Source organism: Streptopelia decaocto (genome assembly GCF_964273445.1).
Source record: "Streptopelia decaocto genome assembly, chromosome: 7".
Taxonomy (NCBI): domain Eukaryota; kingdom Metazoa; phylum Chordata; class Aves; order Columbiformes; family Columbidae; genus Streptopelia; species Streptopelia decaocto.
In genome coordinates, this window is record NC_138661.1 from 67,758,667 (window position 1) to 67,785,985 (window position 27,319).

The 27,319-nt window shown below is 40.2% G+C and overlaps 1 protein-coding gene across 4 annotated transcripts; it reads left to right on the forward strand.

The window, feature by feature from the left end:
• Positions 1-271: 271 nt before the first annotated feature.
• Positions 272-23,046, forward strand: BUB1B (BUB1 mitotic checkpoint serine/threonine kinase B). Of its 4 annotated transcripts, none has more exons than XM_082059524.1 (24): positions 272-292; positions 1,125-1,287; positions 2,935-2,994; positions 3,221-3,365; positions 4,605-4,801; positions 4,905-5,083; positions 5,203-5,402; positions 7,329-7,423; positions 9,396-9,622; positions 9,909-10,018; positions 10,824-10,921; positions 11,204-11,256; positions 11,714-11,824; positions 12,044-12,128; positions 12,528-12,630; positions 13,780-14,066; positions 14,932-15,122; positions 16,471-16,617; positions 16,789-16,901; positions 17,170-17,331; positions 18,017-18,159; positions 19,580-19,751; positions 20,138-20,244; positions 22,492-23,046. In XM_082059524.1, exons 2-24 carry the CDS (start codon positions 1,145-1,147, stop codon positions 22,679-22,681), a joined length of 3,318 nt encoding a protein of 1,105 aa, XP_081915650.1. In that variant the 5' UTR covers positions 272-292; positions 1,125-1,144; the 3' UTR covers positions 22,682-23,046. The 4 variants fall into 4 exon arrangements, 3 of the variants coding, with proteins under 3 accessions (XP_081915650.1, XP_081915649.1, XP_081915648.1); XM_082059523.1 differs by lacking the exon at positions 272-292 and adding an exon at positions 385-483; XM_082059522.1 differs by lacking the exon at positions 272-292 and adding an exon at positions 471-603.
• The last annotated feature ends 4,273 nt before the right edge of the window (positions 23,047-27,319 follow it).

The following is a 27,319-nucleotide window of genomic DNA, read 5'->3' on the forward strand; positions in this document are numbered from 1 at the left end:
AAAGGAGTGTGTTCCCCTCAGAAAAAGTGAGATAAATATTTATGTGTTTCAGACAGAGAAATAACCCGGAGAAACGAGCAGATTCGGGTCACCAGCAGAGCCACTGGTGGGTCAGAGGAGCATCAGAGCTGAGCGAGAGAAATGATGGGGGCACACGCGAGCAGGAACAGGACGCGGGAGTGTTCCTTGTGGCGACAGCTGCCTTTTAGACGGGATCAACCAGAACGTCATTAACTAGAAAATTTATTATGTAGCTCCGCTTGCTGCACGCGGGCGGCGCGGGCAGCCTGAGGTGAGCCCCTCTTTCCCCTGATGCACCGGGGCGGCAGGGCCGGTTGGGGCGGAGCCAATCAGGCGTGGCGTGGCGAAGGGGGCGGCCAATGGGGAGGAGGCTGGCGGCCGATGAAGTTTGAATTTTTGTACGGGCTGAGGCAGCGCTGCCGTTAACGGCGCTCGCGAGGGACCTGAGGCGGCTGCGCTGGGGTGCGTGTGGCTGCGGTTTTGGCGGGCGGCGCGGGCTGAGGGGAAGCTCGCTCTTCCCGCTGGCTGCTGACGGGAAAGTGCGGGGAAACTTATCCCGGTGTGAGGGGAGAGCGGCCGGAGGTGCGTCCCGGGGACCAACCGCCATTCTGGGACCGCGTAGGAAACGGCTTCTCCTCTGGCCCTGCGCGAGCGGGGAGCCGTGAGGGACAGTCCCGCCAGCCCGCTGCAGCTCGTAGCTGAAGAGCCAGAGGGGCCTGGCTCGGTATGCGGTGCTGCCGAGGGGCCCTCGGCCGGAGTTGGCCGCTCGCCACCTGAGGGGGCTGCGGATTGGGAGGAGTGTGGGACCACGCAGGTGGGGAGGGAAACACCGAGATTTTACTAGCCTTTGTTCCCTCAGATTCTTCATTGTAAATAATTGTGGGGGTTTTGTTGTTGTTGCTGTTTTTTTGTTTGGTGGTTTTTTTTAAAAATATGTATATATAATTCCCATGGAGAGGAAATGAATGCATAATTCCCTCTAAAAGTTGGGGAACTGAACGGTAGGCTTGTGGCCACACAGAAGGTGTGTGGTGGGTCGGCTAATGAAAGCCAGTTCTGTCAGGTTTCAGGTCAATTTCCTGTTGTTTTTGTTGTTAATGTAGAATTGAAAGGAGAGGCTGTCATGTCACAGGACTGCAATGACGAGTGGGAGCTGAGCAAAGAGAACGTGCAGCCCCTTCGGCAGGGCCGTGTCATGTCCACCTTGCAGGAAGCGCTGGCTCAGCAGGACACCTCCATCCACACTGCTGTTCAGCTCAAAAAACAGTGAGCAATGTTTGGACACCTCCTTTCCCCTTGTCTTCCTGCCTCCTCGTCAATTTTTTTTTGTCATAGGCATTAAAAAAAGCAGAACATAACAGAAGTTTAGTAACTGATGTCTATGCTACTATCACAGCCCAGTTATTTAGGACTACTTGGTGTGGGTGCTGTACAGCATACACTACAATTTTCAGGTTGGCAATGGAGCCTTTAAACAGCGAACACCAGGGAGATTTGCTTGTGCTTTTAAATGTACTCACATAATTTATAAAGAGGAGAGGTTTGGGGTTTTTTTTTGTCTTTCCTACAATAGTCTATTGAAGCAAGGTATTTCTCAGGAGATAAATACTTCCTGCTATCATAATGTAGGCACAGGTATCTCTGTGTGTCTTGTCATGCCAAACCACCTAGGTGGTTTCATGTGAAGTCGGCAGGACCTATAAACAGCTGCCCAGTACTTACTGACCCAGTGCCTATCAGCTGTATCTGGATTTTTTTTTTTTTTAATGGAGTGCCATGGAATTGTTATTGTACTGGGCTCTGCAAGATGGTTTGTCCAACTTGACTCGTTATGTTTGTGAGGTGTAATGGTTGAGCAGAGCCTCCCAAGAACAAAGGGCTCCCTGGGGAGCACTACAGGATGAAGTTGGAGCCACTGTCAAACCCAGGCTAATGTTCTTGTCTAACTCAAGCTGCAAGGTTGTTTTCTTTCTTGAAGTGCTGCCTGAGGGTGAAGTCTTCATGTTGTAGGGATGGAATGATGCACAGTAGTTGAAGAATGAGACAAGGTGATGGCAACTGTCAGTGTGGCCACTTAGATGTGTCTTCACTGTGCCTTCTGGTACAGTTCTGTAGTTGTCTGATCATCAGCCTTTTCCATCATCCTGTGTGTGTATTCCAACCTCTTTCTATACTTAAATAAGGGACGTTTCATACAAAAATTTAATTTCGCGATATATCTGTCTGCTAATAATTTTTCATAACGCAGCAAGTGTTCTTTCAAAGGAGTCCATATTAGCTTTGGGCTAGTGGAAATTCTTGGAAATATCCTTTGGAAAGATGCATATCTGTTCTTGCAAAATAATGATACATTTCCTAGCACTTCCATTTTTGAAGAAGAGTGCAAAAGCTTTTGATTGTTTTGGTCTCAGTAAAAGCTCAAGTCTAAATATATATTAACCCGTTTGTTTGTTTGTTTGTTTTTCCTTAAATAAACCTACAAAATCATATGAGTGAGAGCAATTGCCTTAGTTTACATTGTAGAAAACATGTTGTGTACTTGTATTTATTGGATGGAGGCTGAGGGGAGACCTTGTTGCTAGTTGTAGACAACTACCTGAAGGGAGGTGGTGGCATGGAGGCTGTTAGTCTCTTCCCCAAAGTAGCAAGTGACAGAACAAGGGAAAATGGCCTCAAGTTGTGCCAGGGAAGGTTTAGATTGGATATTAGGAAAAAATTCTTCCTGGAAGGGGTTGTCAGGCATTGGAACAGGCTGCCCTGGGCAGTGGTGGAGTCACCATCCCTGGAGGGGTTTAAAAGGCGTTTAGATGAGGTTCTTAGGGACTAGAGTTAGGTTATGATTGGGCTTGATGATCTTGAGGGTCTCTTCCAACCAAAATGATTCATTCTATGAGATTCTTTTTTTTTTTTTAGGGAGTTTGAATCAGAAATCCGATTTTACTCTGGAGATGATCCACTGGACGTCTGGGATCGGTAAGTGTCCTTTTATTTCAAAGGAAAGAATAGAAAGGTCAGATATCCTTCTAAAAGCTACTATAATTTAATAATTAAAAGAGAACATATTATTCAAAAAACTGTTATAGAGTTGATATTTCAATACTATGCCTGATTCTTTTTTTTTGTCTCCTTACATTGTACAGAAATAGAATCCTTGTATTTTATTCAGAACTGATTTCCTATGAATATATTCTATTTCTAGGTACATCAAGTGGACAGAGCAAACCTTCCCTCAAGGTGGAAAGGAGAGTAATCTCTCAGCAATATTGGAAAGGGCAGTGAAAGCACTCAATGAACAGCGTCGATACTACCAAGATCCCCGCTATCTTAACCTCTGGCTCAAGTTTGTGAGTGTTCTGTGAATGTGTCTTCTGTGCTGCTTTTCTTGGTACTCATCATGGCATTTGCACAGTTGTTTGTTTGTAACAACAGAGTCACAGAATATGTTGTACAACTGGTGCAATATTAGAAGTATCTCTCTGCAAACATGTTACCTACTCCACGTTTTCAAAAGGATTTCAGACCTTTTTTAGGATTATTCAGTTTGGACAGCTACAAACTCCATAAGTTTTGTTTTGGAAAAGCTAGTGCGAATGAGTTTAAGGAGATAATCAAGTGATTTAAAGGAAGATTTAATTGAGGAGGCTCCATAGCACAGTGGGTAGAGCTGTGATCTAGAAGACATGTGGTCATGAGTTCATAGTCCCACTGGAGCCTGGGGGACTCTGTAGCAGCTACAAAGATCTTCAACTTGATCTTGACCTTCTGGGTTGGAAGGCTGGTCTCCCTTCATGGAAGGGAACCTGAGAGGGGCAGGAGCCTGCAGGAGCAGCCATAAGGTGAACCCACGGGAACAGAGCTGGAGCTTAGGAATAAAAAGAGAATTTGGAAGGAGGGGGCAGGCTCTTCAAGAAGAATACAAGAATTCTGTGAGGTGACGCAGGGAGAAAACTAAAGGGCCAAAACCCAACTTCAGCTGAGCCTTGCTGCTAAAAGGCAACAAGAAATGCTTGAAATGAAAAAAAAAAGTTCTGAATTCACAGGTGCATGCTATTAAATGTGAAGCAATCAGAAAGTAATAGTAATTAATCTGGGCCCAAGTTTTTGTTGTTCTCATCTTCTTAAAAGCAGCTTCTCTCCAGGTTTAGCTTCTTGAGCTGATGTACTAGTTCCAAAACTGATAAGAAATATGTTATCCTTTATCTAAAGCTAAAATGACTATTCTCAGGAATACTAATATGACATAGTTCAATCATTGAATTATCTCTGATTAAAAAAAAAAAAATCTAAGAAATTACGGACTTGGAATAGATAGGCTAAAATTAAGGGATTAGTAGCAATATTGACAAATGTATACATGCAGTCAGAGGTTTTTCTCATTATTATTCTTTTCCTATTGAATTCATTTCCTTTACCTTGTGCATTGTGAGACACAATACAATTGCATGTCCTGGCTTTACAGCTTCTCCTGTAAGACTTGTATTGAAATTAATGGGATGCCTCTTGCAGGAGGCATCAAAAAGCAGACAGGGACTTGGAATCCTTTTTAGTCCAATGTGAGTACTGAAATTCTTTGATTGTTTCAGGGAGATTGTTGTAATGAGCCCTTGGATCTGTACAGTTACCTGCATAGCCAGGAAATTGGCACAACTCTGGCACTACTCTACATCGCATGGGCAGAAGTACTTGAGGCTAGAGGAAATTTTAAGAAAGCGGATCAGATATTCCAGGAAGGTCTTCAGCGCAAGGCTGAGCCTTTGGACAAACTCCAGTCCCATCACAGGTAAGTTTCCAGCTAAAGGGATGAACTGAGAGTAGTCCTGTGTGATTCAGTGAATACCTGGTATGGTGAATTTTATGCTGACTTCTTCAATGTTTTTTTTCAGGCAGTTTCAGACCCGTGTTTCTCGACAGACACTGCTTGGACTTGAGGAAAGTTCTGATGAAACAGATATGGGTCTTCTGGGAGCTGCAGAACCTCAGAGAAGCTCACTGGCAGATCTAAAAGGCAGGGGGAAGAAAAAAGTGAGAGCCCCAATTAGTCGTGTAGGAGATGCACTGAAAGGTACATTCAGTTGCATAAACCACATATTATTACTGGAAGAGTTACGTATTTTTGTTGTGGAATTTGCACTTGAGTGTGATAACGTAAAGGTTAGTTTGCATAAATCTTTTTGCTTGCAGCCACAAACGAAAACAGAAGCTTCCAGGCTCGTACTTCTCAGCAGCTTTCAAACAACCCGAGTTTTGCTGTATTTGATGAAAATTCAGCTTCAGCTTCTGGACCGGAGATTCCCGTACTTACCCCACAGCCGTGGGCAGCACCGCCAGTTCCGAGAGCCAAGGAGAACGAACTAAGTGCAGGACCTTGGAACTCTGGCAGGGTAAGGAATCTCAAAGTAGACTGGCAAAAGAGGAAAGTGTGTGTGAGGTGACTTCTAATCTTTGGGACGAAGGTTGTACTTTTTCCCTTGCCTGGGGTTTGTGTCTATTTGTAACTACAGATCTTCCTAAAGAGTCTCTGGCTATGTGCAACCTATTCAGGTTTAGCAAGCTGATCTTGCTAGAATGAGTTTTAAAACTCTCTAGAGTTCTTAAATCAAGAAATTAGAATTCTTGTTAACCAGAAAAATTGGTAGAGGTGACCTGCCGAACTGTTTGCAGAGCAGAAAAAGAATATAAGAGGGAAAACACTAGTCAAAGAAAGGGAGAGAAGCCGCATATTAGTTAGTTCTGTAAGAAAAACAAGAGTTAAATTGATATGATACAATAGAACCAGAAGGAAGAACTTGTTGCTTATTTTATGAAAATAGGGCATGTACAGCATTCTGCAAGCCTGTTTTGAAGTACTTGTGAGGAAAACAGAACAGTGGAGATCAAAAGAATTGAACTACTGTATCAATGGAGTATTTATCGTGACAATAGGATGACAGAAAGTAGGTTCCACTGGTTTAAACCAGTGCTGGAGACATGAAAAGAGTCAGCTGTACTACACGTGCTTAAGCTGTTCTAGAGAAATTATACAAGATATCTGGAGAAAATTAATCCTATGAAATCAAGTTTGTTTCATAGGTCCTTAGCTACCCCTCATTGTCCCCCTGCTCTTTGTAGATTAGAGAGGAAAAACAGAAAGTAATCAGGTGATAAAAATATTTTAGACTTAACTTATAACAACTTCTATATTGAGAAGCTTAGAAACAAAAATTAGGATGAGAGGAGGAAAGAAAATGGGCTGAAATTCATGGAAACTCCAGGAATAATTACTACCAGATACAAAGCAATTTGATTAAGTGAATGGAAAAGTTCAGAAAATCACAGGTTTAATTTAGCTGCGAAGAATGAGGAGGAGGAATTATTAATGTAGAACTTCTGTTTATCAGTTGCCTCGCTTTGGTCTGCTTAACACATTCGTTCTGGTCCCCAAGTACTTTTGTATTCTTTTATGTTTTTCCTTAGTGTTCTTTCTGTTCCCCTTTAATGAAATTCATTAGATTTAATTAAAAAAAAAATCTGCAACTAGCAGAAGAGTTAAGGATGTTTAATTCCCCTCCAGTGAAGTGTGGTGCTTATTCTGGCTTGTATTACAGTGAGAGAATAACCTCTTGTGTGCGCTTTGAGATAGTAAAAGCTGCACAGAGGAAAGAGGTTTTTCTTTTAGTGCCAGTGTGAAGATAGATAAGTAAACAGTTTGAAAAATGGTGGAAAAGAGAAGCCAGTTTGTGAAATAACCCCACCATGTAACTTCTTCTGCTTAAGATTCTAGGGGAATTTCAAATAGGCAGATGAGGGTAACATGTTGTCAGACTAAATTCCATTTGTCTTCTCTTAAATAATGGACCTCAGGAGCAGTTAAGGGATTTTTGTTGTCTCTGAATGACCTCTGAGAGGAAAATTGAGAAGTCTGGAACATCTTGGTGGGCAGCAGAAAGAATAATATCATAGAACTGGGACAGTCTTGGTTGAAAAATTAGGACTATAGCATTTTTGGAAAACAAACAAGAGGAGTGACTAGAATACCCAGCTTGACCAGCATTTCCTCAGAATAACAAAAACTAGGTACTGATGAGGACACAGGAAGAGCGTGTCTTGCTTTTTTTAGGTACCGGTTCTCAGCTGATGGTCTGTAGCAGTTTATGGATCAGAACAGAATTCATTCTATAAATTAATCTTGAAAAAGTTTCAGGTTTAACTTTTTAAATAGCAAACTATAAATGAGCCAAACACTGGGAAAAGGTATATTCAGAGTATAGAGGAATATGGAGTCTAAAAATGAATCTTTAAGCTGTTAACATTGACTTTTCCTTCCTCAGCGTCCTCGCAGCAGTGCAAATTCTGGTGTAGAAGTGCCTTGCCCACTGCCCAATTTCACCCCGTATGTGGAAGAGTCGGCTCAGCAGCAAGACATGTGAGTCTTTGCTTCAGTTTAAAATGGGGTCTGCGTTTGAGATTATCAAAGCTGCTTTGTAAGATTCTGACTCATTTTGCCAAGTAGCCAAGCCTCTATAGCTACAAAAAAATTAGAAATCTGTCAACCTGGAAGCTCTTAGTTCTCTAGCTTGATAGCAGAGGCTTTAGTGGAGAATGTGTAAGGATGTGGGAAGTATTTGACTATTGCTGCTCATTATTTGGGAGCCTACATCATACTTATATATGCTAATTAGTTGAATCGCTTAACTCGACGTGTTTACACGAAACCACAATTACCTCTCTTAGGATGCTGTTTACTCTGAAAGCAGCTCTGAATTGAGACAGATTTACTGCTGTTTTCCTCTATATTGGGAAGTCTGTGCTCCATCTATCTGGAGTTTTATTCTGAAACAAGCGATCAAAGTTTCCATGACAACAGTGTTCCTTAGCTCATGGAGGAGTGTGCTGTTTTGCCTGAAATTACCTTCCCGCTTGTACAGTGCTCACTGAAATGCTGATAAATCCCAGGAGATTTATCCTGCTGTTTTGTTGGAGCAGAGGAAAATGTGTTATTTTGCAAAGCTGCTGACCTTTCTTTTTCTATGGCTAATGATGGCCACAGAATGCGTAGGCTCTTCCTAAGAGAGAAGTGGAAAAGAACGTTTGATATTACTAACAGCTTCCATGGCTCTGAATTGCACATAATCAAGAAGCACTGAAAGGTGGCAAACAGCGTGGATTTTTCTTGTGGGTTTTGTGTGTTGCATGTGGACTGCAGAATCACTCTGACCAAGGACACACCGTGCTTTAGTTTAAGACTATGTAAAAATTAAGTTTCTCTTTAAGCAATAAGACTATTTCTTGCTCCTGGAAGTCAGTGGTGCCATAGAATTAAAGCTCTTGACATGCTGGTCTCTCAGACAAAGACTCATTACTTACAGAAGGCAGCATCTTTTTATACCAGGGAAAAGGATGAAGTGAGTGGGAATTGAACATCATGCTAAATTAGCTGTAAGCAACTTGAGCGTAGAGTTTGTAGGCAGTTTTATTCTATGTAGTTGAAAGTTTAAAAGCAGATTTTTTTTTTTCTGCCTTTGACTTCGTTTTCTCCTGATGCCAGGGTTGTAAACCAAATCAAGTCTGAAAGTGTTACATTTAAACTCAGCAAACATAATGCAAATCATGCCATCCATTGTCATCCAGAGAAGGACCCTGTAGTGATCTTGGTAACAAGCCTCCAGCCCCACAAAAAAAGCTTTAAAGATCCCAGCCATGAGGAGCACCTCTTTGCCTCATTTCCCAAATTCACCTGCAAAACAAAACAGATGACTTAGAACTGTGCACTGTGTTTGCTTTTGAACTGTTTACCCAGAGCACAGTTAACACCTTTTTTTAAGGTCATTTGTTCAGATCATCTTTTATTGAGGTACAGAAAATTGCTGGAGTCATCTGGATTACTGGCATCTGTAAAACTGTACAAATTCTGGTTTGTCTCTCCTGAAATGAGCAATGTAGTACATTCAAAAAGCACTTCCAAGCTAAGAAATAGACTGTTACTGACTCCTTTCGCTGTACAGGGATGGAAGTGTGTGTTTGTTTTGTAATGAGGCACTTCATTCTTGTCACTCAGCATGTCACCCTTGTCACACACAGACTGATAGAGCTCAAGCAAACATAGATCCTGTTGCAGAATGCACAGCAATTCAGAGTATCATAAGAATTGTATTTGTTGTTGAATGGGCCTTATTAACACTTGGTTTTGTTTTTATTACACAATTCGGAGTTGGTATGCTAGCCTCGTACGTGCTATCATTCCATTTTTCTTGTTTCTTTTTTGCGTCAAAAGGACAGAATGTCTTTACAATATTCCACAACTTGATTCTGAAATGAGCTATTTTTGCTCCCATGCTTGCTTTTCTGTGTTACAGTGAAGTACATATAATAAAAGTAATAATTGCATGTTTTTTCAGGACTCCCTGCAAAATTGAGCCCAGTATAAACCGTGTTTTAAGTGCTCGCAAACCTGAGAAAGAGGAGGACCCACTACAGCGAGTGCAAAATCATCAGCAAGATACTCAAGAAAAGAAAGAGTTGGTGATGTACTGTAAAGATAAAGTTTATGCTGGAGTCGAAGAATTTTCTTTGGAAGAGATCCGAGCTGAAGTCTACAGAAAGAAAACAAAAAAGAAAACCGAAGGTATGCTTCAAAATGGGATGACATAAGACTTGAAGATAAAATCATAAAATTGTGCTTCTTATCAGTATACAGCTGTCTGTTATTGCAGCTAGTTTTCTTTTTCTACTGGAATAGTTATTTAACTTCTCTGAGGTACAGAGAAAGTAACATACCTGACAGCTTTACAAGTAAACCATGAAATGGGGAAAGAAGACCAGAGGTTTTAGCCCCCTTAAAAATAATTCAGGCTTCAGCCACAGATTGCACATGAAATATGCATCATGCCTTAAAAGCTTCTCTCCCTTAGAGGAGATGCAGGCCCTAGCACAGAAGAAGGAAGAAATACAAAGGAAAATTGAGGAGCTGGAGAAGAAATTAGAGAAAGAAGAGGACAAGCAGCAACAACCACTTGAACAGGTACTGTCCTCATTTAACTGTGCTTGTACAAATAGCTACTATTTTAAGTAAAATACCAAAGGAGGAACTATATCTGTTTTTCTTTAGCTAATATTTCTTAAACGTTTTGAAAGGATGATTTAGTCTATTTTATGCATACATCAACCAGTAGATGAATGCTCAGAGAAATATTTATTTTCTTCTCCCCGACCTGCTCCCAGTTCATATCCTCTCACTGTAGGAATGTAAATCAAAGACTTCAAGGTATTAGATTTTTCCTTTTCTGAGCAGAGTATCCTTCACACAAGCACACTCTGGTCTGTCATTGCTTACCTAGCAATGTTTAAACCCCAGTTTTCTTATAGGTTGCAAATAACAAGTAGAAGTTAATTATTTTAAAGCTTTTCCTTTTTCCAGCTTCATCAGTTGGGCTAATAAAGTCTGTTCTGTCTTCCCCCTCCATCCCCATTTCCAAAACAAGGCCTTAGAGTAAATATTTTAAATAAGGAAATACAAGGTGGGATGAATTTGATGTGAGCTATGTAAGCTCTTATGTATGTCTTCAGTAGCTGGAGTACAACTAAAATCTGTGAAAGTTATATATGGTTGCAAAGATTAAAATTATGCATTTTAACTACACTAAACGATAAGAATGGACTTTATTTTCATGCGAGTAAATTAAGTACAAATAAAAATGGCTGAAGATGGCTATTAATCCATGAGGGCTTTAATGACCTATGCAGCATTATCGTAATGTTCTTTGAACCTTGTTGCATGGCTTGTGAGTCCATTACTGTAGAACCAAAATATGGTTTTGTTTCTACAGCCAACAGATATAACAGAAGCTTCACCACCTATGGGACTGCAAGGATTTACTTCTTCCAGTGCGACAGAAGTTGGGGAGAAGCAGCATCAGTTGCAAAGGTAATACAGGTTTTTCTTTGTCAGCAATGAGAGAACTTGTGGGGATAATTAATTATGAGTGACATGGCTCACTAACAGATAGGCAGAGTGGAATATACCCCTAGGCATCAGCCTGGAAACAGGATCTGTAATCTATCTCTGTATATTTTTGATTATTTTTCTGAGGGATCTTAGTGTCTTACAAGTAGCAAGTGTCAGCTTGGCTTGCCTTTTTGACCAAGCTTATTTATGTTTTGTGAACACGTGTAAATTATAAGAAACAAGTTTGTATCTTTTTCACAGTGAATTCCAGGCCTCTGAAGATGCTCAGCTACATAAACCATTTTGTTCTGAGGGTAAGTGTTTAATTTTTTTACCACTAAGGAGAAGGCAGTGTTAAAGGGAAGTGTTCTTTTATATGAATAGCAAGACTGCAACAAGCTAAACTCAAAAGTCTAGGTGGATTAGAAGAATGAAAATGAGAACATGCTAGAAGTGCCTTTAACTGTATTCAGTAAAAGAATGAGCATCTGAGGTCTGAGAACTGTCACTATTTGAAAGCACTTTTGAGAAGAAGAGCTTTTTCTTCTTTTACTGACTGAAGAGCTTGTTTCACACTTTCATATATGTAGTCTTACTAAAGTGAGTAGAAGAGTTTTAACACTAAGATTGATACTGTCTTAAGTACTTTTTCCTCAGAGGATTTGGTAGAGGAATACAATCAGAAATTATATATTCACTGTTGTTGTTGGGAAGGGCGCATGCTGAAGAAATTTACTGTTGACCTGAGCTGACTACTGTTACTGTTGACAGGGGTGATCCGGTCTCTTGATGTATGCCCAGATACACAAAGGGGAAATGTGCTTTTAGACTCTGAGTCTGAACAGGGGGAACGGAGAGATGAGGCCAGTCTTGGAAAAAAAGGTACGAATTCTGAAGCTGGCTAACATAAAAGTTATAAAAGTGTGGTTTGTTAACATGACAAAACCAAGCCTTTTAAAACAGGTTTATCTAAATGTCAGTTCTGTAACTTCTTGCTAGGAGTGGTATCTCTAAGACTGTATATTAAATGTTTTAAATAGCATTGGATACACTGTTGTGGAGAAACTTGATATTGTAAAGCATCTTGGGTTTTCTTTACAGATGTCCGTCTCCTTCCTCCACCAGATCCTGCTACGTCTTTCTCTGTATTTGATGAATCCTCTACTTTGGCAAATCAGAATATAAGGTAGAATTATTCAAGACCTAGATTTCAGAGGGAGTGAACAGTGAAGTATCAAACCACTTTCTGTAGCAGCTGAAATACAGTACTGTTTCTTGGATGGATGTGGGGTGGGTTTTTTTGTTTATATTTGTATTTTTTGTTTGTTTGTTTTATTCCCTTACTCTACTTGGAAAGTCCATGATGAAGAAGTACTCTCCTGTTGTTCCTCCTCAATCTAGAACTATTTAAGCTGCTACATAAACTTTGTTAATTTTGGAGAGCTGTCTATATTGTGGTTTACTGGTAGTTATGTAGTAGAAAGTGGTAGATTGAAACTGTCAAGCTTAAACTCTTAAGGGGAATCTCAGTTGAGGATTGGAAGCTACTCTAATAAATATTTAATGGAATATAACTTTATCTTAGTTGTTCTGCAGATCATACACAGAAAAGTGCCCGTCGCCCTCTTGCTGTTCGTAAACCTTCAGATTCTCTAACTGCAAAGGAGAACATCCCACCAGAACCCTGTGTAAGGAAATTATTTACCCCATTTACTGCCTGTCAAGGAGAAACCAACATAGAATGTCTTGCTGTTTAACTGAGTGAGACTGGTTGGACTGATGTGATGTGTGATAAGCAAGGATTCTAAACTTGTTTCTGGCATGGCAATACTTGAGTTGGGTGATGTTTAAATTACACTGGGGATTTAATATTTTTATTAGGCTTTAAGGTGGCCAATATGGAGGTGGGAGTAGGGAGTCTTCCAGATTTTGAGCAACTGATCAGTGGCCAGGATTCCTCACACTGAAGCTTTAAAAAAAGTTTGTATGATGGAGAGCTGCACTCTTAAACGCTGCCTCCTGTTCCACACCAGTTTCTTGCCACACATCCAAACAAGAATCTCAGCTCCTGTGTTCCTCCCCTCAGGTGCCTTACACTTGACTCCCTTAAACCTTTATCTTGCTTGCTAAGCTATATGTCTTTGTGGCAGTTTTGCAGATGTTTGCAAAACTTTCAATAGAGGTGATAGTTGCTGTCTCACCAAAGGACTTAGTTATTGTTTATTGTGATAGACCTTTAGACTGACTTTATTCTGAGCTGAGAAGGATTTTATGTACACCTACAGCATGAAATACTTGGCAGGGCCAAGAATGGTAAGCATCATGCTGATTTTGGTTCTAGAGTCAGACTGGATAACTGCATAGTGCTACTTTCCATGTTCTGTGGGCCTTAAGCGCCCAACATTTTAGTAAGCACTTTAATAAGATGCTTTGAGCTGAACTGAAACGCACTTCCGAGATGGTAGATACTAGGTAGCCTTCAACAGCCTTAACGTGGCAACTCTGCAGTGCTCTAGAGGGTAACAAAGCTACTCTCTCTCCTTTGGAAAAAATGTGTGTAACTGTGACACAGAATGCTTGGGGTTGAAAGGGACCTCTGGAGGTCACCTGGTCCAGCCCGCCTGCTAAAACAGGTTAACTATATTACAGTTAGGTTTCAATTACTCAAGTTGAATGAGCAATGTAAGTAGACTACATGAGGAATGACTGTTAGAATCATGTTGGAAGGTGTGAGGTGGAAGAAAGGGGAGAGATAAATGTTCAACTTTTAATTAAGTTTTTTAAACATTGCCATAAAAATCTACAGGTTTTTCACTGTCTCTTATTTTTTTTTTCAGGATGAGCTGAATGGAATTGAACCTTTGAGTGAAGATGCAATTGTGACCGGCTCCTACAAGAACAAAACCCTTTGTGCCAACCCAGAAGACACATGTGACTTTGTTAGGGCTGCCCACCTGGCCTCAACGCCCTTTCACGGGGTGCTGGCTCCAAGAGTCCCAGCTCCTGCTTTTTCACAGGCTCTCCTGAAGGAAGATTGTCCAGAACCTAAGGCTGCACCTCTGAATCAGGAAACACCAGTTTGTGAGGGAGCCTACAGTGAAGCTCTTTGTGTAAATAAACTGAGGTAATTAACAACAAAGCTTCTTAAGCCCCTTTTCCTCTGTGTCTTTGCTTGTGGTTTTACTGTTCTGTTGCCCAAGAAGCAATTTTCTGCAGAGATCAGAATATACTGAAGACAGCCATTTCTCTGGCTTGGGTCCATTTTGCCTTGAGCAGATTTAAGAGGTAACAGCAAGCCCACTTGGCTTTTCAGCATTACTGCTGCGGGACTTTAACTCCATGCTTTTTCTACCAAATAACCTGCAAAGAAATTCATAAACACATTCTGTCTTTGGAACCAGAAATTAAAAGCAGCATCATCAGTTCCTTTTATACTCAGATGGTTCTGTAGTTATTTTAGTATGTAAAATGCATCTGGTGATTGTGGCTTAGATTTCTTCTACAGCGGAGAAAGGCTGGAGAGAAGAAAAAACTGGCAAACAAGCTTCTCTTTTTTATAATGGTAAACAAAAAACTATCTCTTGTATTGGGTTTTCTCAATTTAGAACTGAGTTTGATATGTAAACATGAATACCACGCTGAAGGTGTTTACTTGGCAAGTTCCCTGGGAAAGCATGCTGATTATAATTAGGAAGAGCAAGAGTTATTTCCCACCCAGCCCTCCACTGTTTTAAAAGCACCGTAGGTCTGAATTTTGGTAGGTACTAGAGTAATAAGCATTCATTGTGTCTTCTCTTCCATCAAACATGACTGCTACAAGAGAAGATAAAATTAATCCATAGACTAAAATTTTGAGTAGAACCGATCATTGAAGCTAAAAGGAAGCTCTGACATAGCTATTGGTTTTCTGCTGAGGATGGTAAAGGAGCTGGTGTTATCTAGACACTGTATCTTCTGGAAGTCTGAATAGTTGATGACTTTACTTGCAGCCCGATCATGGAAGCAAGCCTGGAAGATACTCGCTCGTCAGGTTCTTCTGTCTCCTCAGGATCTTCGCTTTCCTCTGTTACACAAATATCTACTATTAAATACCTGCATATCCCTGAGAAACTGGAACTTGCTCAGAGCTTGCCCACTGAAACGGTTCCTGATTCTGGAGGTATCAGTGAAAATGCTACTGGTAAGTACTAAACTGAGTTTTGCTCACAATGAATAACTCGCAGCTGACGTTAAACTGGTGCTTTTTCTGTATTTCCTAAATTCTGCTCTGATTTCTGCGTATTTCTCATTACTTTGGCTGTGACTAAACTTTTGTCTCCCTTGTCAGAAGTCATAGTGAGATATACAGTATATTATGACGTCAGCATCCAAAAGATGTACATATTAAGGTGACGTTAAGTTATTTAAGGTATTAAAGCAGAGAATGTAGGAGTAATGAGGTTTAATGATGATTTCTTAAACTTTCGATCATTCCCATTGCTTTTTTTTCTTGTTCTCTGCACACGTCCTTTGAACTGCAGTTCTCAACCTGGATGTAGTAATTCTACTGAGTACTCCTTAAGGCTGCATGGAGCAGAAAATTGCTTTGGGTGTCTGTCAGCTTATTCCTGTAGAATATGCCAATAAATTTCATAGGTTTGTGATGGTGAAATATTGGAACACCTATTTAGCCTTCAAACTACGATGTTTTCTGGATCTACTTCCATGGAACTACTTCCTGCTCAATACCTTACTGCAATGCTTTTCAAATAAATATAACAGTAGGTAATGATACTCTGGTTCTTACCTCTGTACTGGGAAAGCTTAAAATGTTGTCACCCATTACCAGCTGTGGTCCTGGAGAGAGGAATTCGGTAGAAGCCATCTGGTTCTGCTGTGCTTTGCCAATCGTTTGAGATCAGTTCTCTTCAGGCTACCGTGGTTTTGTGCAGATGAACTCATGTATTGAATTATGTTTCTCTGTGTCCTATTATGCAGGAAAATAAGCCCAGACTTAGATGTAGTTATTTGACGTGTCTTCCAGGAGGTAAAAGCCATTAAATTCTTAATATTGCAGTGAGCAGCAGAGTTGGACTCCAACTTTGTTTTCCTTTTCCTACATAAAACGCCTGCTGCATTCAAAGGAGAGAATTTCAATAAAACTCTATTTAAAAATCACAAACTGATCACTTGCTCTGGGCATAGATTTAAAAAGAGTGTTAATTTGCAAAATGAGTTTGAGTTCTGCTGTGGCTGTGCAGGCCTACCTAATATAATTCAGAGATTTGTCTCTTGTGGAAGATGCATGATACTACAGTAGAATCATTGAGACCTCATGATGAGATGGTCTGGAAGGTAGTTTCAAAGATAGGTGCTGTGTTCACTTCAAAGAACAAGAAATTATTGGATAGAGATTAATTGGCTGAAAGGCAATGCAATAAATCAGTGTACAGACAGAAAACTTCCAATATCCAGACTACTTCTTGTAATCAAGTCACAGAGACTTAACACCTAGTTTCAGCTCATGTTTCTACTACTTGTCTTCCTAGGTGACGACGTAACTCAGCTCTTGTGGACCACTGAACAGCGTAAGAAGCTTTTCGATCCTATGCCAGAATCACTGACTGCTTCTCCGGATTTTCACCTGGAGGCTGGTGCTCTGCCTGCCATGGAGCCTGAGAAGGAGGTTGAACTAGGTGGGTCTGCCAGACACCCTGCAGCGCAAGGGATCCGTTTGTGTTCTTACTACTCTGAAATATGCTTCATATTCACCCTCAACAGTTTTATGTGGTGTAGGTGAGGAGTAATGAACAGCTTGGGGCTGTGTGTTGGCTGTGACAGCTCATGAATGTAAACTTTTGTGACAGGAAATGAGACTTACTGTATCAAATGGGAATACTGGACCAATGAAGAATACAAGATGTTTTTTGCCATTCCAGCTAACTTTCCCCAGTTGGATGCAAAGGGATTTGCAATAAAGGTAATGTGTGGTGGTATGAAATGTTAAAATGTCAGCCAATATGAAGTAAAATGTAGTAAGTTTGGTCTTAATCTCTGAATTCCATGCTTGAAGATTGCTACTTCAAGTCCTCTTTCTAATTGTTGATATAGATTAAAAGTTTGAGTGTGAAAAATTACTTCCTTGGTGAAGTAGGGAGGGGAAAAAAAAGAGGATGAGAATAATATGAAGATGAGCGATTTTTGCTTTATTCCAAAAATAAATGTTCTCCTAATGTACCTTCTTGTAGGTGTATTCTCAGCCTGTGCCTTGGGATTTTTATATCACGCTTCAGTTACAGGAGCGTTTGAATACTGACTTTGACCAAAGCTTCAGCGAGAACGGCAGCTGTTACTTGTATGAAGATGGCTGTGCTGTCTTGCACAGGGATATAAATCGTCTCACACTTGGGGTCAGTACAGATAAACAAAGTATGATTGTAAAAGACATGAACTCTTGCATAGGTACCATTGGTGAGTTTTCTTTGTTGTTATGTTCGTTGCTGAAAACAGTTTCACACGTTTAATCCTGTAATCTAGCTCCTCTGTTTTTTTTTATCTCATCTATATATAAATTAGGACCGCTATAGCCTTAGAGCCTGTTTCTCATTTGCAGATCATGTGCTTCTCAGAGGCAAACCAATTTTTCACTCTTTTTTTTTTGTTCTTGAGTGATAAATGACCAGAGCCAAGAACCACATGTTCTTCCACAACAAGGTTTGCATCTAAAACTCTTGTTTAACTTGGCATCTTTCAATGAGTTCCAGTCTGCTATAGCAAGGTCATTTTAAATAAAATCTCGTAAGTGCATTTTGAATTGTTGCATATCAATAGGATACAAATTGAACTGAAGACTGAAATCACTATTTAATTTCCTCCTCCTGATTTTGTGCTTACTTCTGAATAGCAGTGTCTCTTAAGAGCTCATGGCTCTCTTAATTCTGGCTGGGCTGATCAAGGGCAAAATCTGATTATACTGAACTTAGGGTAGGACTGTTACCTCTATACAGATGAGCAGAGAAAAAAGGGTGAGCTATAAATATTTCATTTATATGAGGTAGAATGACATATAGATAGATGTTTATTCCCTCTTTTCAGGATGTTATTCATGGCTGTAAGTCCATCCCAGAGGATGTTATCCTGCTGGTTGTTCACAATCTTCTGAGCGTGGTAGAGAAGCTCCACAGAGCAGAGATTGTCCATGGAGATCTGAGTCCAGAGGTGTTCTTTCTGGGAGACAGGTTAGTCTCTTTGTATGAATATGGGAGGATATATAATGCATGATTTCAGCTACAGCTCTTGTGCTTTTATTATTTCTCGTTTTTATTTGGGGTACTGATATTGCAGTCCATTATTTTTAGGCTACATTGGATTCTGAAAATAGTGAAAACAGTTTGTTTAGGAATAAATCTTTATTTTGTTTATTTCTATAGAAATAGTATGCAGTGATGTTGTAACACATATTATGCTAAACAAAATATTTTTGCTGTTGTGCCTATATTCTACTTTACCAATGCACTGGACAGTAAGTAACTGACCTTTTGGTTTTACATATCTGAAAAACATGAAATTAGAAGTCAAAGGGCAAGTGGGACTGGAATACCCAGACACTCTCTTAAACAGTTTTCTTTAAGCTCTTTCCCATCTTATATTAACAAAGTCATATATCGTCACATATTCCTTGGAATGTGATCCGTGAACTAAGTGTGGGAAGATGTTAACTTTGGAATGACTAATGGTTCAGCTATAATTCCATTAAAATAAATTCACTGAGGCTGTTCTTAGTCTTCACTGATATGTTAAAAATAGCTATTAACTTTAAATTTATTTTGAACTTACAGTTATCTAACAGGCACATATTTTATTAATAATTTATTTATACATTACATACATGTACTACTGAAGTTCTAGTATTTCCTTCACACACCCCAGTGGATTGTCTTGCACATTCCTCAGGGTGCACACATCCTAGTTTGGAAATCCCTGATCTAACAGTGGCTTGATGGACTTGGATATTGTCTGCTGGATTTCTCTGTATGAATACAAACCGAATGCCAAAAAGTTAGGATAATGTTGGTGGGTTGTTTAGCTTTTTTTTAGACAGCAAAAGCTATCCTAGGACAAGTGCCCAGTATAAATTACAAAATATGCTGATAGCACACAAGCGTGTAAGGATAGTAGTGAGCAGTGCGATGTGTTGATATTGTTGGCTTGACAGTACGTTGTCGCTTGTACAGATATCCCAACAACCCTTTCTGTTTGTCCTCCCGAGTGTCTGGACTAAGAAAGGCTTATTAAAGTATTACAGAACTTAATTATTTCTTGTGTGAAATATTCTGAGATCTTGAAGGAGAGGGAGAAGTGCCAAACGTTGAACTATTTTCTGCTTCCACCAACTGTGTCTCAGATAACTGTGACACATATCAAACCAGTGTCATCCTTAACCCTTCGGTGTTCCCCACTGCTTGCTCTGGAGAGACCAGTATCCTCTGGCAGCTCCAGCTGGTTCCCGCAGGGTGTCCCTTCAGCAGCAGTTCTGGAGCTCACCATCAGAGGGGAGCCTTGGCATAGCGCACACTCACCTGCACTGCACTGGCAAGTTGCATTAAAACAAACAAACAAGTTGGATTGTCTTATGCTTCATTTGCTTTCTCTGCTCAGGATCTGTGATCCCTTTGCTAAGGATGAGACGACAAGAGCTCTGAAGATAGTGGATTTCTCTCACAGTCTAGATTTGAGAGTACAGTCTCGAGTAGGTTTGTCCCACAGCTTTCCCATATCTCAGACCCCTCATGGACAACAGCTTCTGGTGAAAAGCTCTCTTCCTTATCAGGTGAGTCTCTATTTAGCAGGGCATCTTAGTTTCCATGTTTCCTTTGCAAAAATCTACATTTTCTTAAGTTTTATATTTTGCAAACTCTGTGGAAAGCTCTGATCAATAAATACTAAATAAAGACAACTTTTCATCTTTGGCGTTAAGTGGAGGAACGAGCAGCGCTGTTGGAGCTGCTCAGTGCCTGTGGCTATTATATTTGTGTAGGAATCTATAATAAGACCGGAATTTCACTTTTTGAAGTTTTGTGCTTAGCAGGTCTCCGGAAGGTTCTGATGCAAAGACCATTTGGACTTAAATGTCTGAAAGCACCAACAGTAGCAATCTGTAGTGGATTTGCAGAAGTTGACAGAATTTGAACTTTCTGATGTTTGTTGCCCTCGCAGGTAGACTTGGTTGGCATTGCGGATATAGTCCATTTGATGCTGTTTGGGGATCACATCCAGGTCTGTCGAGAGAATTCTATCTGGAAAATCAGTCAAAATGTATCAAAGTAAGTCCTTTTGCAGAGGAGGCTGCTGGGAAAGAACACACTTGTAACTTCACTTTCTTTCAATGGTACCATCCTCAAAGCTTAGAATACAGAACTTAGTACTGTTGCCAATTTGTTGTTCATAAATTCTGAAGCTACTAGACTTGTTTGTTGTATAGTAGCCTTAATGCTGTGTAGGAAACAATTTGAAGCTGACTGTGAGCTTACCAGTCCAGTTAAGATGATTTTGCTTTTTCTTTCGTTTCAGAGAAGACTGTTCTAGTGTCTCACTTGATAAACCGAGCTTGGGGGAGTTTCTAAGTGGGTGGGTGGTGAGGAAAAAAGTTACATGAGCGTGTTGCTTTAGAAATGGAGATTATTTTGTTTTTCTGCTTTTTTCATTCTAGGCTGTACTGAAAGGCTTCTAAGATACTAATCCAGGGTTCTGTCTGTGACAGTTGCAGCAACAGTATACATGCACAAGAAGGAAAATAATTTAAAATTGTAATTTAAGATCATGTGCAAGCAGCTTCTTTTGGAAGCTGCTGTTTGTGCTTGGGTATTAATTTCTCCTGCTCTCTTTTAGCCACATATTATGGGTATAAGACTAATCTGCCTTTATCTGCCCTTTTGTTTGTTCTTAGACTAAATGTCCATTTTGTTAGTCACATCCTGCAGAATTTTCTGGCTTAGTGTCTCATTAAGATTTTCCAGAACGCTCTGCTCATGACAGAAGTTACTGGAGAAGTCTGCATTAAGGATCGTGGTGTATTGGCTCCACTCGCTGTGTGAATGCCCTTGTATCACCATTGCTCTAAGAAAACCTGCTACCAGCCTGGGAGTTGCCCAGTTCCCTAGCAACCTGCATTACTTATACTTCCTAGTTCCTTGCCTTCAACCTTTGAAAAAAACAAAAAACAAAACAAACCCCTCACCTTAAACTGTGTAAAGAGGAAGAGGAAAAATGCTTTTTTCTTTATTGGGCATATATATGTTTTTCTACTACTGACACCAGTGGTTACAAGGCTATAGCTCACTATATATATACTGTACTGCAGTTACAGGACTAGGCTGTGAAGAACAAAATCACCAAGGGTGATTGTCCTCCGAAGAGGTGAATATCTGTGATGTATAGGTTGGTGGTAAATATATAAGTTATACTGCCTTTCTTTTAGAAATACTAAAAAGATAAAAAGGAAAAAAAAAGAGGCAACTAAATCATTGAAGGAGACTGGCTTTTGCTCTCTGCTGACAGATATTCTAACATTGCCGATCTCTGAGCTATGACAATCTGAACTGTCACTCAGAACTCTTTAGACTCTGCTGTGCCTCTTGTCTATGGCCATCAAGAAAATGGCCTCAAGTCTTGTACTTTTTTTTGGTTAGGTTGTGTATGACTTCATTATTTCAGAAAATGTAAGTTACAAATGTAGAAGTACAGGCCAGATTCCTTTGGAGGCTGTGGCTGCAGCTGTTTTGTGAGTCACCTACATAAAGCAGAGTCAGAATATTAGTTCAAAAGCCAAGGTAACTCCTCACTTGAGGGGGGAAAAGTGCTTCAGTAGTCAGAAGCCGTGCAGTCTATGGACTTCAGTGCGAGACTGAAGAACAAAGGGTTAGCTCTGATAGCGGTTACCTGAGACTCAGGAGTCATTTCACCTTTTTATTCATGGTGTGCGGGTCTATCTGTGAGAGAGGGGATTTATTACAATTAATTGTCTCTGAAATGTTGTCTATATGAGAACTCTGGCAGATGGAAGGTAAGGGAATAAAAAGCAAAACTGGTTGTAAACCGCATTTTAAAAAATTTATTTCTCTTGCAGCTTTCCTTTAATGTTGTCCTGTGAACTTAAGTTGAAAATGGAGAACTAAGATTTGCCTGTACCCTTTATTCATGGGAGGGATCTGCCAGTTTCATTGGTTCAAAGCATGCTCTGGGTAACTCCTTTAATGAGAAGTGCCGTGGCTCAGTGCGAGTGCTGGCGGCTGGCAGGTAGCTAGACGAGCTAACTGTAAAAACAGTGGGGTTGGTAGACCTGTGGAACAACCTGTCCAGTTACCATCCAGAAGCATACTGGTGAAAGAGGAACGGGCCCACGTGTATAAACTTAATACATTCCTTCCTTTCCTTTACGTTTACTCATGTGAGTGGAAGAATTATTTCAGGCTCAGTTTTCACAGGGCATTTAGTGCTGAATATAGATGGAAATAGTGACAGATGTGTCGCATGTGCTTACCATTTCACTGAAACTGCTCTGTTTGTTTTAGGACTGGTGACAGTGATTTCTGGAGTAAACTTTTTGGGAGAATTTTGAATGCAGATGGTAAGTCCACAGTGCCTCTGCTGAGGGAGTTAAGAGAGGAAATAAGTGACATGTTTGACAGCTGTTTCCAAGAACGTCTTTGTGAATCCTTGGCTGCACTGGGAGAAACTTTACTCTTGGGAAACTTCCTGTGATTTCATAGAGGACAAATACATTTTGTATTATAGAGAGGAATATGTTGTTAACTTTCTTTTTTGAAATGTAAGCATCAACAGTGATTGTAGTTGTTCCTGCAATACTTCACATGGGACTCGCTGAAGAATGTTGATATTGTATCAGTGCATAGATAACCTCCTAAGCCTGCTACATGAACTAGCCTGTGTCTGAGCAGTTTGCCAGAGAAAAGTGATTGTCATAACTGCCCTTGCCTCTTTTTGTATGGCTCCTTAAAAACGTGCTTAATACCTAGTTCATGCTGCAGTCACTGAAGTGTCTTTGTCTTATGTTTGGTTGGTCTTTTAACCAGTGTTTCATCAATAAAGTTGTATTTTGGTAGCAACTCTGTCATAATTAAACATTGCTGTCAGATGGTTTCAAGTGGCTTGATTTAGTATCCACGCTGGAGTGCTTCTGCCTGCCTGGGAACCGTTGGTGGCTGCTGGATACAAAAGCACCTCGTTTGGTGGCAACTTTCATAACCACACAGGACTTCTGGACACGTGCACACAACCTGAATGATCCTACTTGAACGTGCTCTCCTGGAGGATTGTCATATCAAAAAGTAGATGAAGTAATGAGTGAAAAGATGCATACTTATGTTTTTGCTTCTCAAGGCAAGTGCGTTAGTTACTTTTGCAAGCTCTAGAGTTACTGACTGGGTTGAGCATCTTTCAGAAATCTCATTGAAGTCTAAATTTGCTTCATGTCCTGAAGCACTTGCAGGTTTTTATAGGAGGTTTTGTGGATAGATAGTTGTGTTAACCTTTTATGCACTGTATTATTGAAACCAGTACAAAGGCTTGTATTAATTTTATTCAGGAGAACAGACTTTATAGGATCCAAACCTGAGATGCTATGTACCTTAAGCATAGAGGAACTTCTCAGACTTGGGGTTTACTTCTCCTACATATGAAAGTGAGAGTAGCAGGTGGTATCACTAGTAATTTTTTCTCCCTATAAAACCAAACTGGCTTTAAGTGTCTTCTCATTTGTTCAAATTCTCTTGCCATGGTTCTATTTGATTTTTCTCCGGTTTGTGTGTGTTATCTCTGAATTCTGGTCTGGAAGTTCTTTCTGTATCTTTATTCCTGGTCTTTCTGCGTATGTCCTTTGCTGCTCCTCCTGCTTTGAACTGTGTTCTTTTTGCCTTTCCACATACCTAATGCCTTCTTTATAGTCCCTTTGTAAAGGTTATATCATCTTGTAATTCAGGAATAGGGCTAAACGTGCTGATAGACGAGCTTTAATATCTAATGTGAAGTGCTGATGATTTTTTTTTTTTAGTCTGTTAATGCCTCAAATACTGCTTCCTGTAATACAAGTCATTAGTTAGCAATCTGTTGAGCAAGCAGATGACAACAATTTATCTCTAGCCAGAATTTGGAGCAAAGATCACTGGTAGCGAAACTAGGAGCTGTGCATTGGACTAACTTCACTTAGCTCTAGAAACACTTGCATGTTTGTTGGTACTTTCCTTGAGCTGAAATTTGTTTTCTTTTGCTGATCTAACTTCCTTTAGACAAAGTCTGGCGAATCTCACTTCCTGTCCTCTCACTTTCAGCCTTTGCAGTTTATGCCCTGCAGCACTGATAGGAAAACCAGGTAGCTTAGGAAGAGAATGCTCACAAGAAAGTATCGGTTATCCCAAGGAGTTCTCAGGCAAGATCTGTTTCCAGCTGACACAGAACTTCACTGTCACTTGAGCTATTTCATAAACCTTGTTCAGACAGGAAGCTTTTGAGAACAGTCTGAACACACAGGTAAGAGGTAAATAGGTTTGATCAGTAATGCCATTGGCATCTGGAGAGGAAGGTGCCAAGGTGACTAATGTTTCCTGTGGGAAATGCCACACACTTGAAATCTTACACATCCATTCTACCTGCAAAAACAAACTCTTCTTAAAATGAAATGAAGGTTAAATTGCTTAAGTAAACTGCTCTAAAAGCTTTCAGCAGAATGACATTTCTTTAATCACAGAGTTGGTTGATATAATGCAAGTTGTGTGATGTTTGTCAATATGAACGTTCATCAAACAAAGTGCCTTCTGAATTTGGCAAATCTGTGGTTAAATTTCAGAGCTGGAGGAACTCTGTTGTAGAAGATGACAGACAGAATTGCAGAAGAAGATAAACTGTTTCAGTGTCCTCAAACATGAATTATTATTCCTAAAGGGAAAAAACAAAAGACCTTCTACTGTGTCAGGTATTTTTGAAGAAAAAAAATCTGAGATGTTGCCGTTCTTTCATAGGCTGTTTTCCATTTGAACACAAATTTGGTTTTGCATGTGTATTAACTGGAGGTGCAGTAACAATACCCTGCTCTTTGGCTACTGTGTCAGTAGTAAACTTCCTTCACTGAAATTACTAGTTAGTGCAATTCCAGTACAGTTGAAATGCTATGTATGATGCTACGCTTGGAATAATATGATTGTCCAGATGATGCTTCTTCTCCTACCTGGGTAACCTGCAGTAGGAAAGAGATGGGTGTGGGTTTTCCTGCATAGCTTATTTCCCTACTTCTGAAATGTTTCAGTGGTATCATAGGTGTTTAACAAGAAAGTTCAGAAGAATGGAAATCGTTTGTAATGTTGGACGCTGCTGGAAAGCACATTTGGATCCTCCTAAAGCCTGTGAATCTGGATCTTCACCATTTTTCTTATGATCTATGTGCCAGCAGCAGCACCCTGAGGTTTAAATCTATCCTTAGACTTCAGACTGGCCGGAGAAACAGAAGAGGAGACAAAGCCTGCCCCTATTTCTTTCTCATTCCTTGCTAGGATAGTGCTACAGTGAAAAGCTCTTCAAAGGCTTCAGAAAAGGGGACAGAAGAGCTGAGCTTTTAACTTTTTTGGAAATTAAGAGCAACTTACCTGGTGTTCTGCATGCCTTGAACGTGCACTACACAGATTAGCCCTGCAAGCAGCAACCCACCCAGGCCCCAGCCACTTTCATCCCAGACTGGGGAATACTTGGCTTGCTGCTTTGCTGATCACAGTCTGGAATTCTTTGAAATAATTTGGTGGCATTCACAGGCCCCCCTTTCCTCTGCATTCATATAAACTGTCTGCTTTGAGTCAAAAACAGTACAAGAATTAAGTCAATAATGCTGTCCACTCTGTTACATTAAGTGGGAGGGGGTTTAGAAACAATGGCAGAAAGTTGAGCCCCAACCAGTGCTACAGATAAAGAGTCTGTGAGGTGCATGAGACAGACATGCTGCAAGGGGGGCAAAACCCACAGGGCTGAGCCATTTTCTGTTCATTAAGAATCAGCATTCTAAACCACTAAGACAGAAATTACTTTTAAGAGTATGTCTCAGATATTTACATGGGCAGAGTCTGCTTCCAGGAGGTGGGAAGACTCTCTACTCTCACAGAAGCAAAAAATCCTAATTATTTTTTATGAAGAACACTCACTTCACATTTTGTGTCTTTCTGACTGACGTACCACATTGTGGTTTCCATACGTTCATTAATTCTGCTTTGGTTCTACCAAACCCACTATAAATCAGGTCCAACTGTTTTTTAGTTCATGAAATGTATGAATACTTTTAAAAGTAGACAAATTATACCTATTGCATGTGCATCAGCAAATAGTTCTAAATCTTTCCTCTGTGCTGCTGCTGATTTCCCAAATAATAAATATTCCAAAATGGCTTTGGGCTAAACTGTAACTTCTGAGGTGTTGTGCTCCACGCTGTGCACTAGTGATTTCCCCAGCGATGCTCCGGTGTACGAAAGCTTAGTGTTCTTATTCTAAGTGAGTTATTTGACTGTGGTCTTGAGAATTGCTGGTTAGAGTCTCTTATTTAGCCTTGGGCTATGGGCACTGCAGTTACATTAATGTGCATGTGCTTAAAAAGATTGCCCTTAAAGATTGCTGAAGAAAGACTGAAGCTCTTTCAACAGTTTCATTCTCTTGGTTCTATTTTACAGTCGTCGCCCCTCTGCTTCGTTAATCTAGCAGAATGCCGTGTTTAGAAACTTAGAAATAGGGATGTTTTATTTCCGTTCATTCTTTATCTGATAGAATAATTTAAATTATTAAACAAGCATGTGAATATTGAGGTCACTCAGTAAGACCAGGGAAGAGTGCTGTTCCTTTGTTGGCTCTAGAAATATTTGTTCCTTACTCTCCTTTTGTAATAAGTACCATCCAAAGCTATTTAATTATTGGTCCTATGGCTCCAGCTGGCATGGAAGTGTGAGTTCCAAAGCAGAGTCAGCTGCTAAGTGATATAATGCTGAGGAAAGACAAATGTCAGTCTTTTGTTCATTTTCTGTGCCTGAGCTTATGTTTGTTTTTCCAGCGCCTTGGATTTTTCTGATGCACATTCAGTCTCTGTTGAATTGTACAGTTCCTTTCCTGAACCTAAACTAGTAATGTATTTTGATGTAGTTTAATTCTTTAAATAATCATTTGCTCAGGAATCATTTTATGGGGAAAAAAGAGGTGTTTGAGCATTGCAAAATTTAGTGGTGGCTGGATATGGCGTGTTGGTGCATTCCCTCGATATCCAGTCAAAATGGATTCAGGAAAGGCACCCTGGCCCCTGTGCTGCACCAGGGGATCATTTACTCCTGAAGAGCCGGCCTGCATTAGTACTGTGCCTGT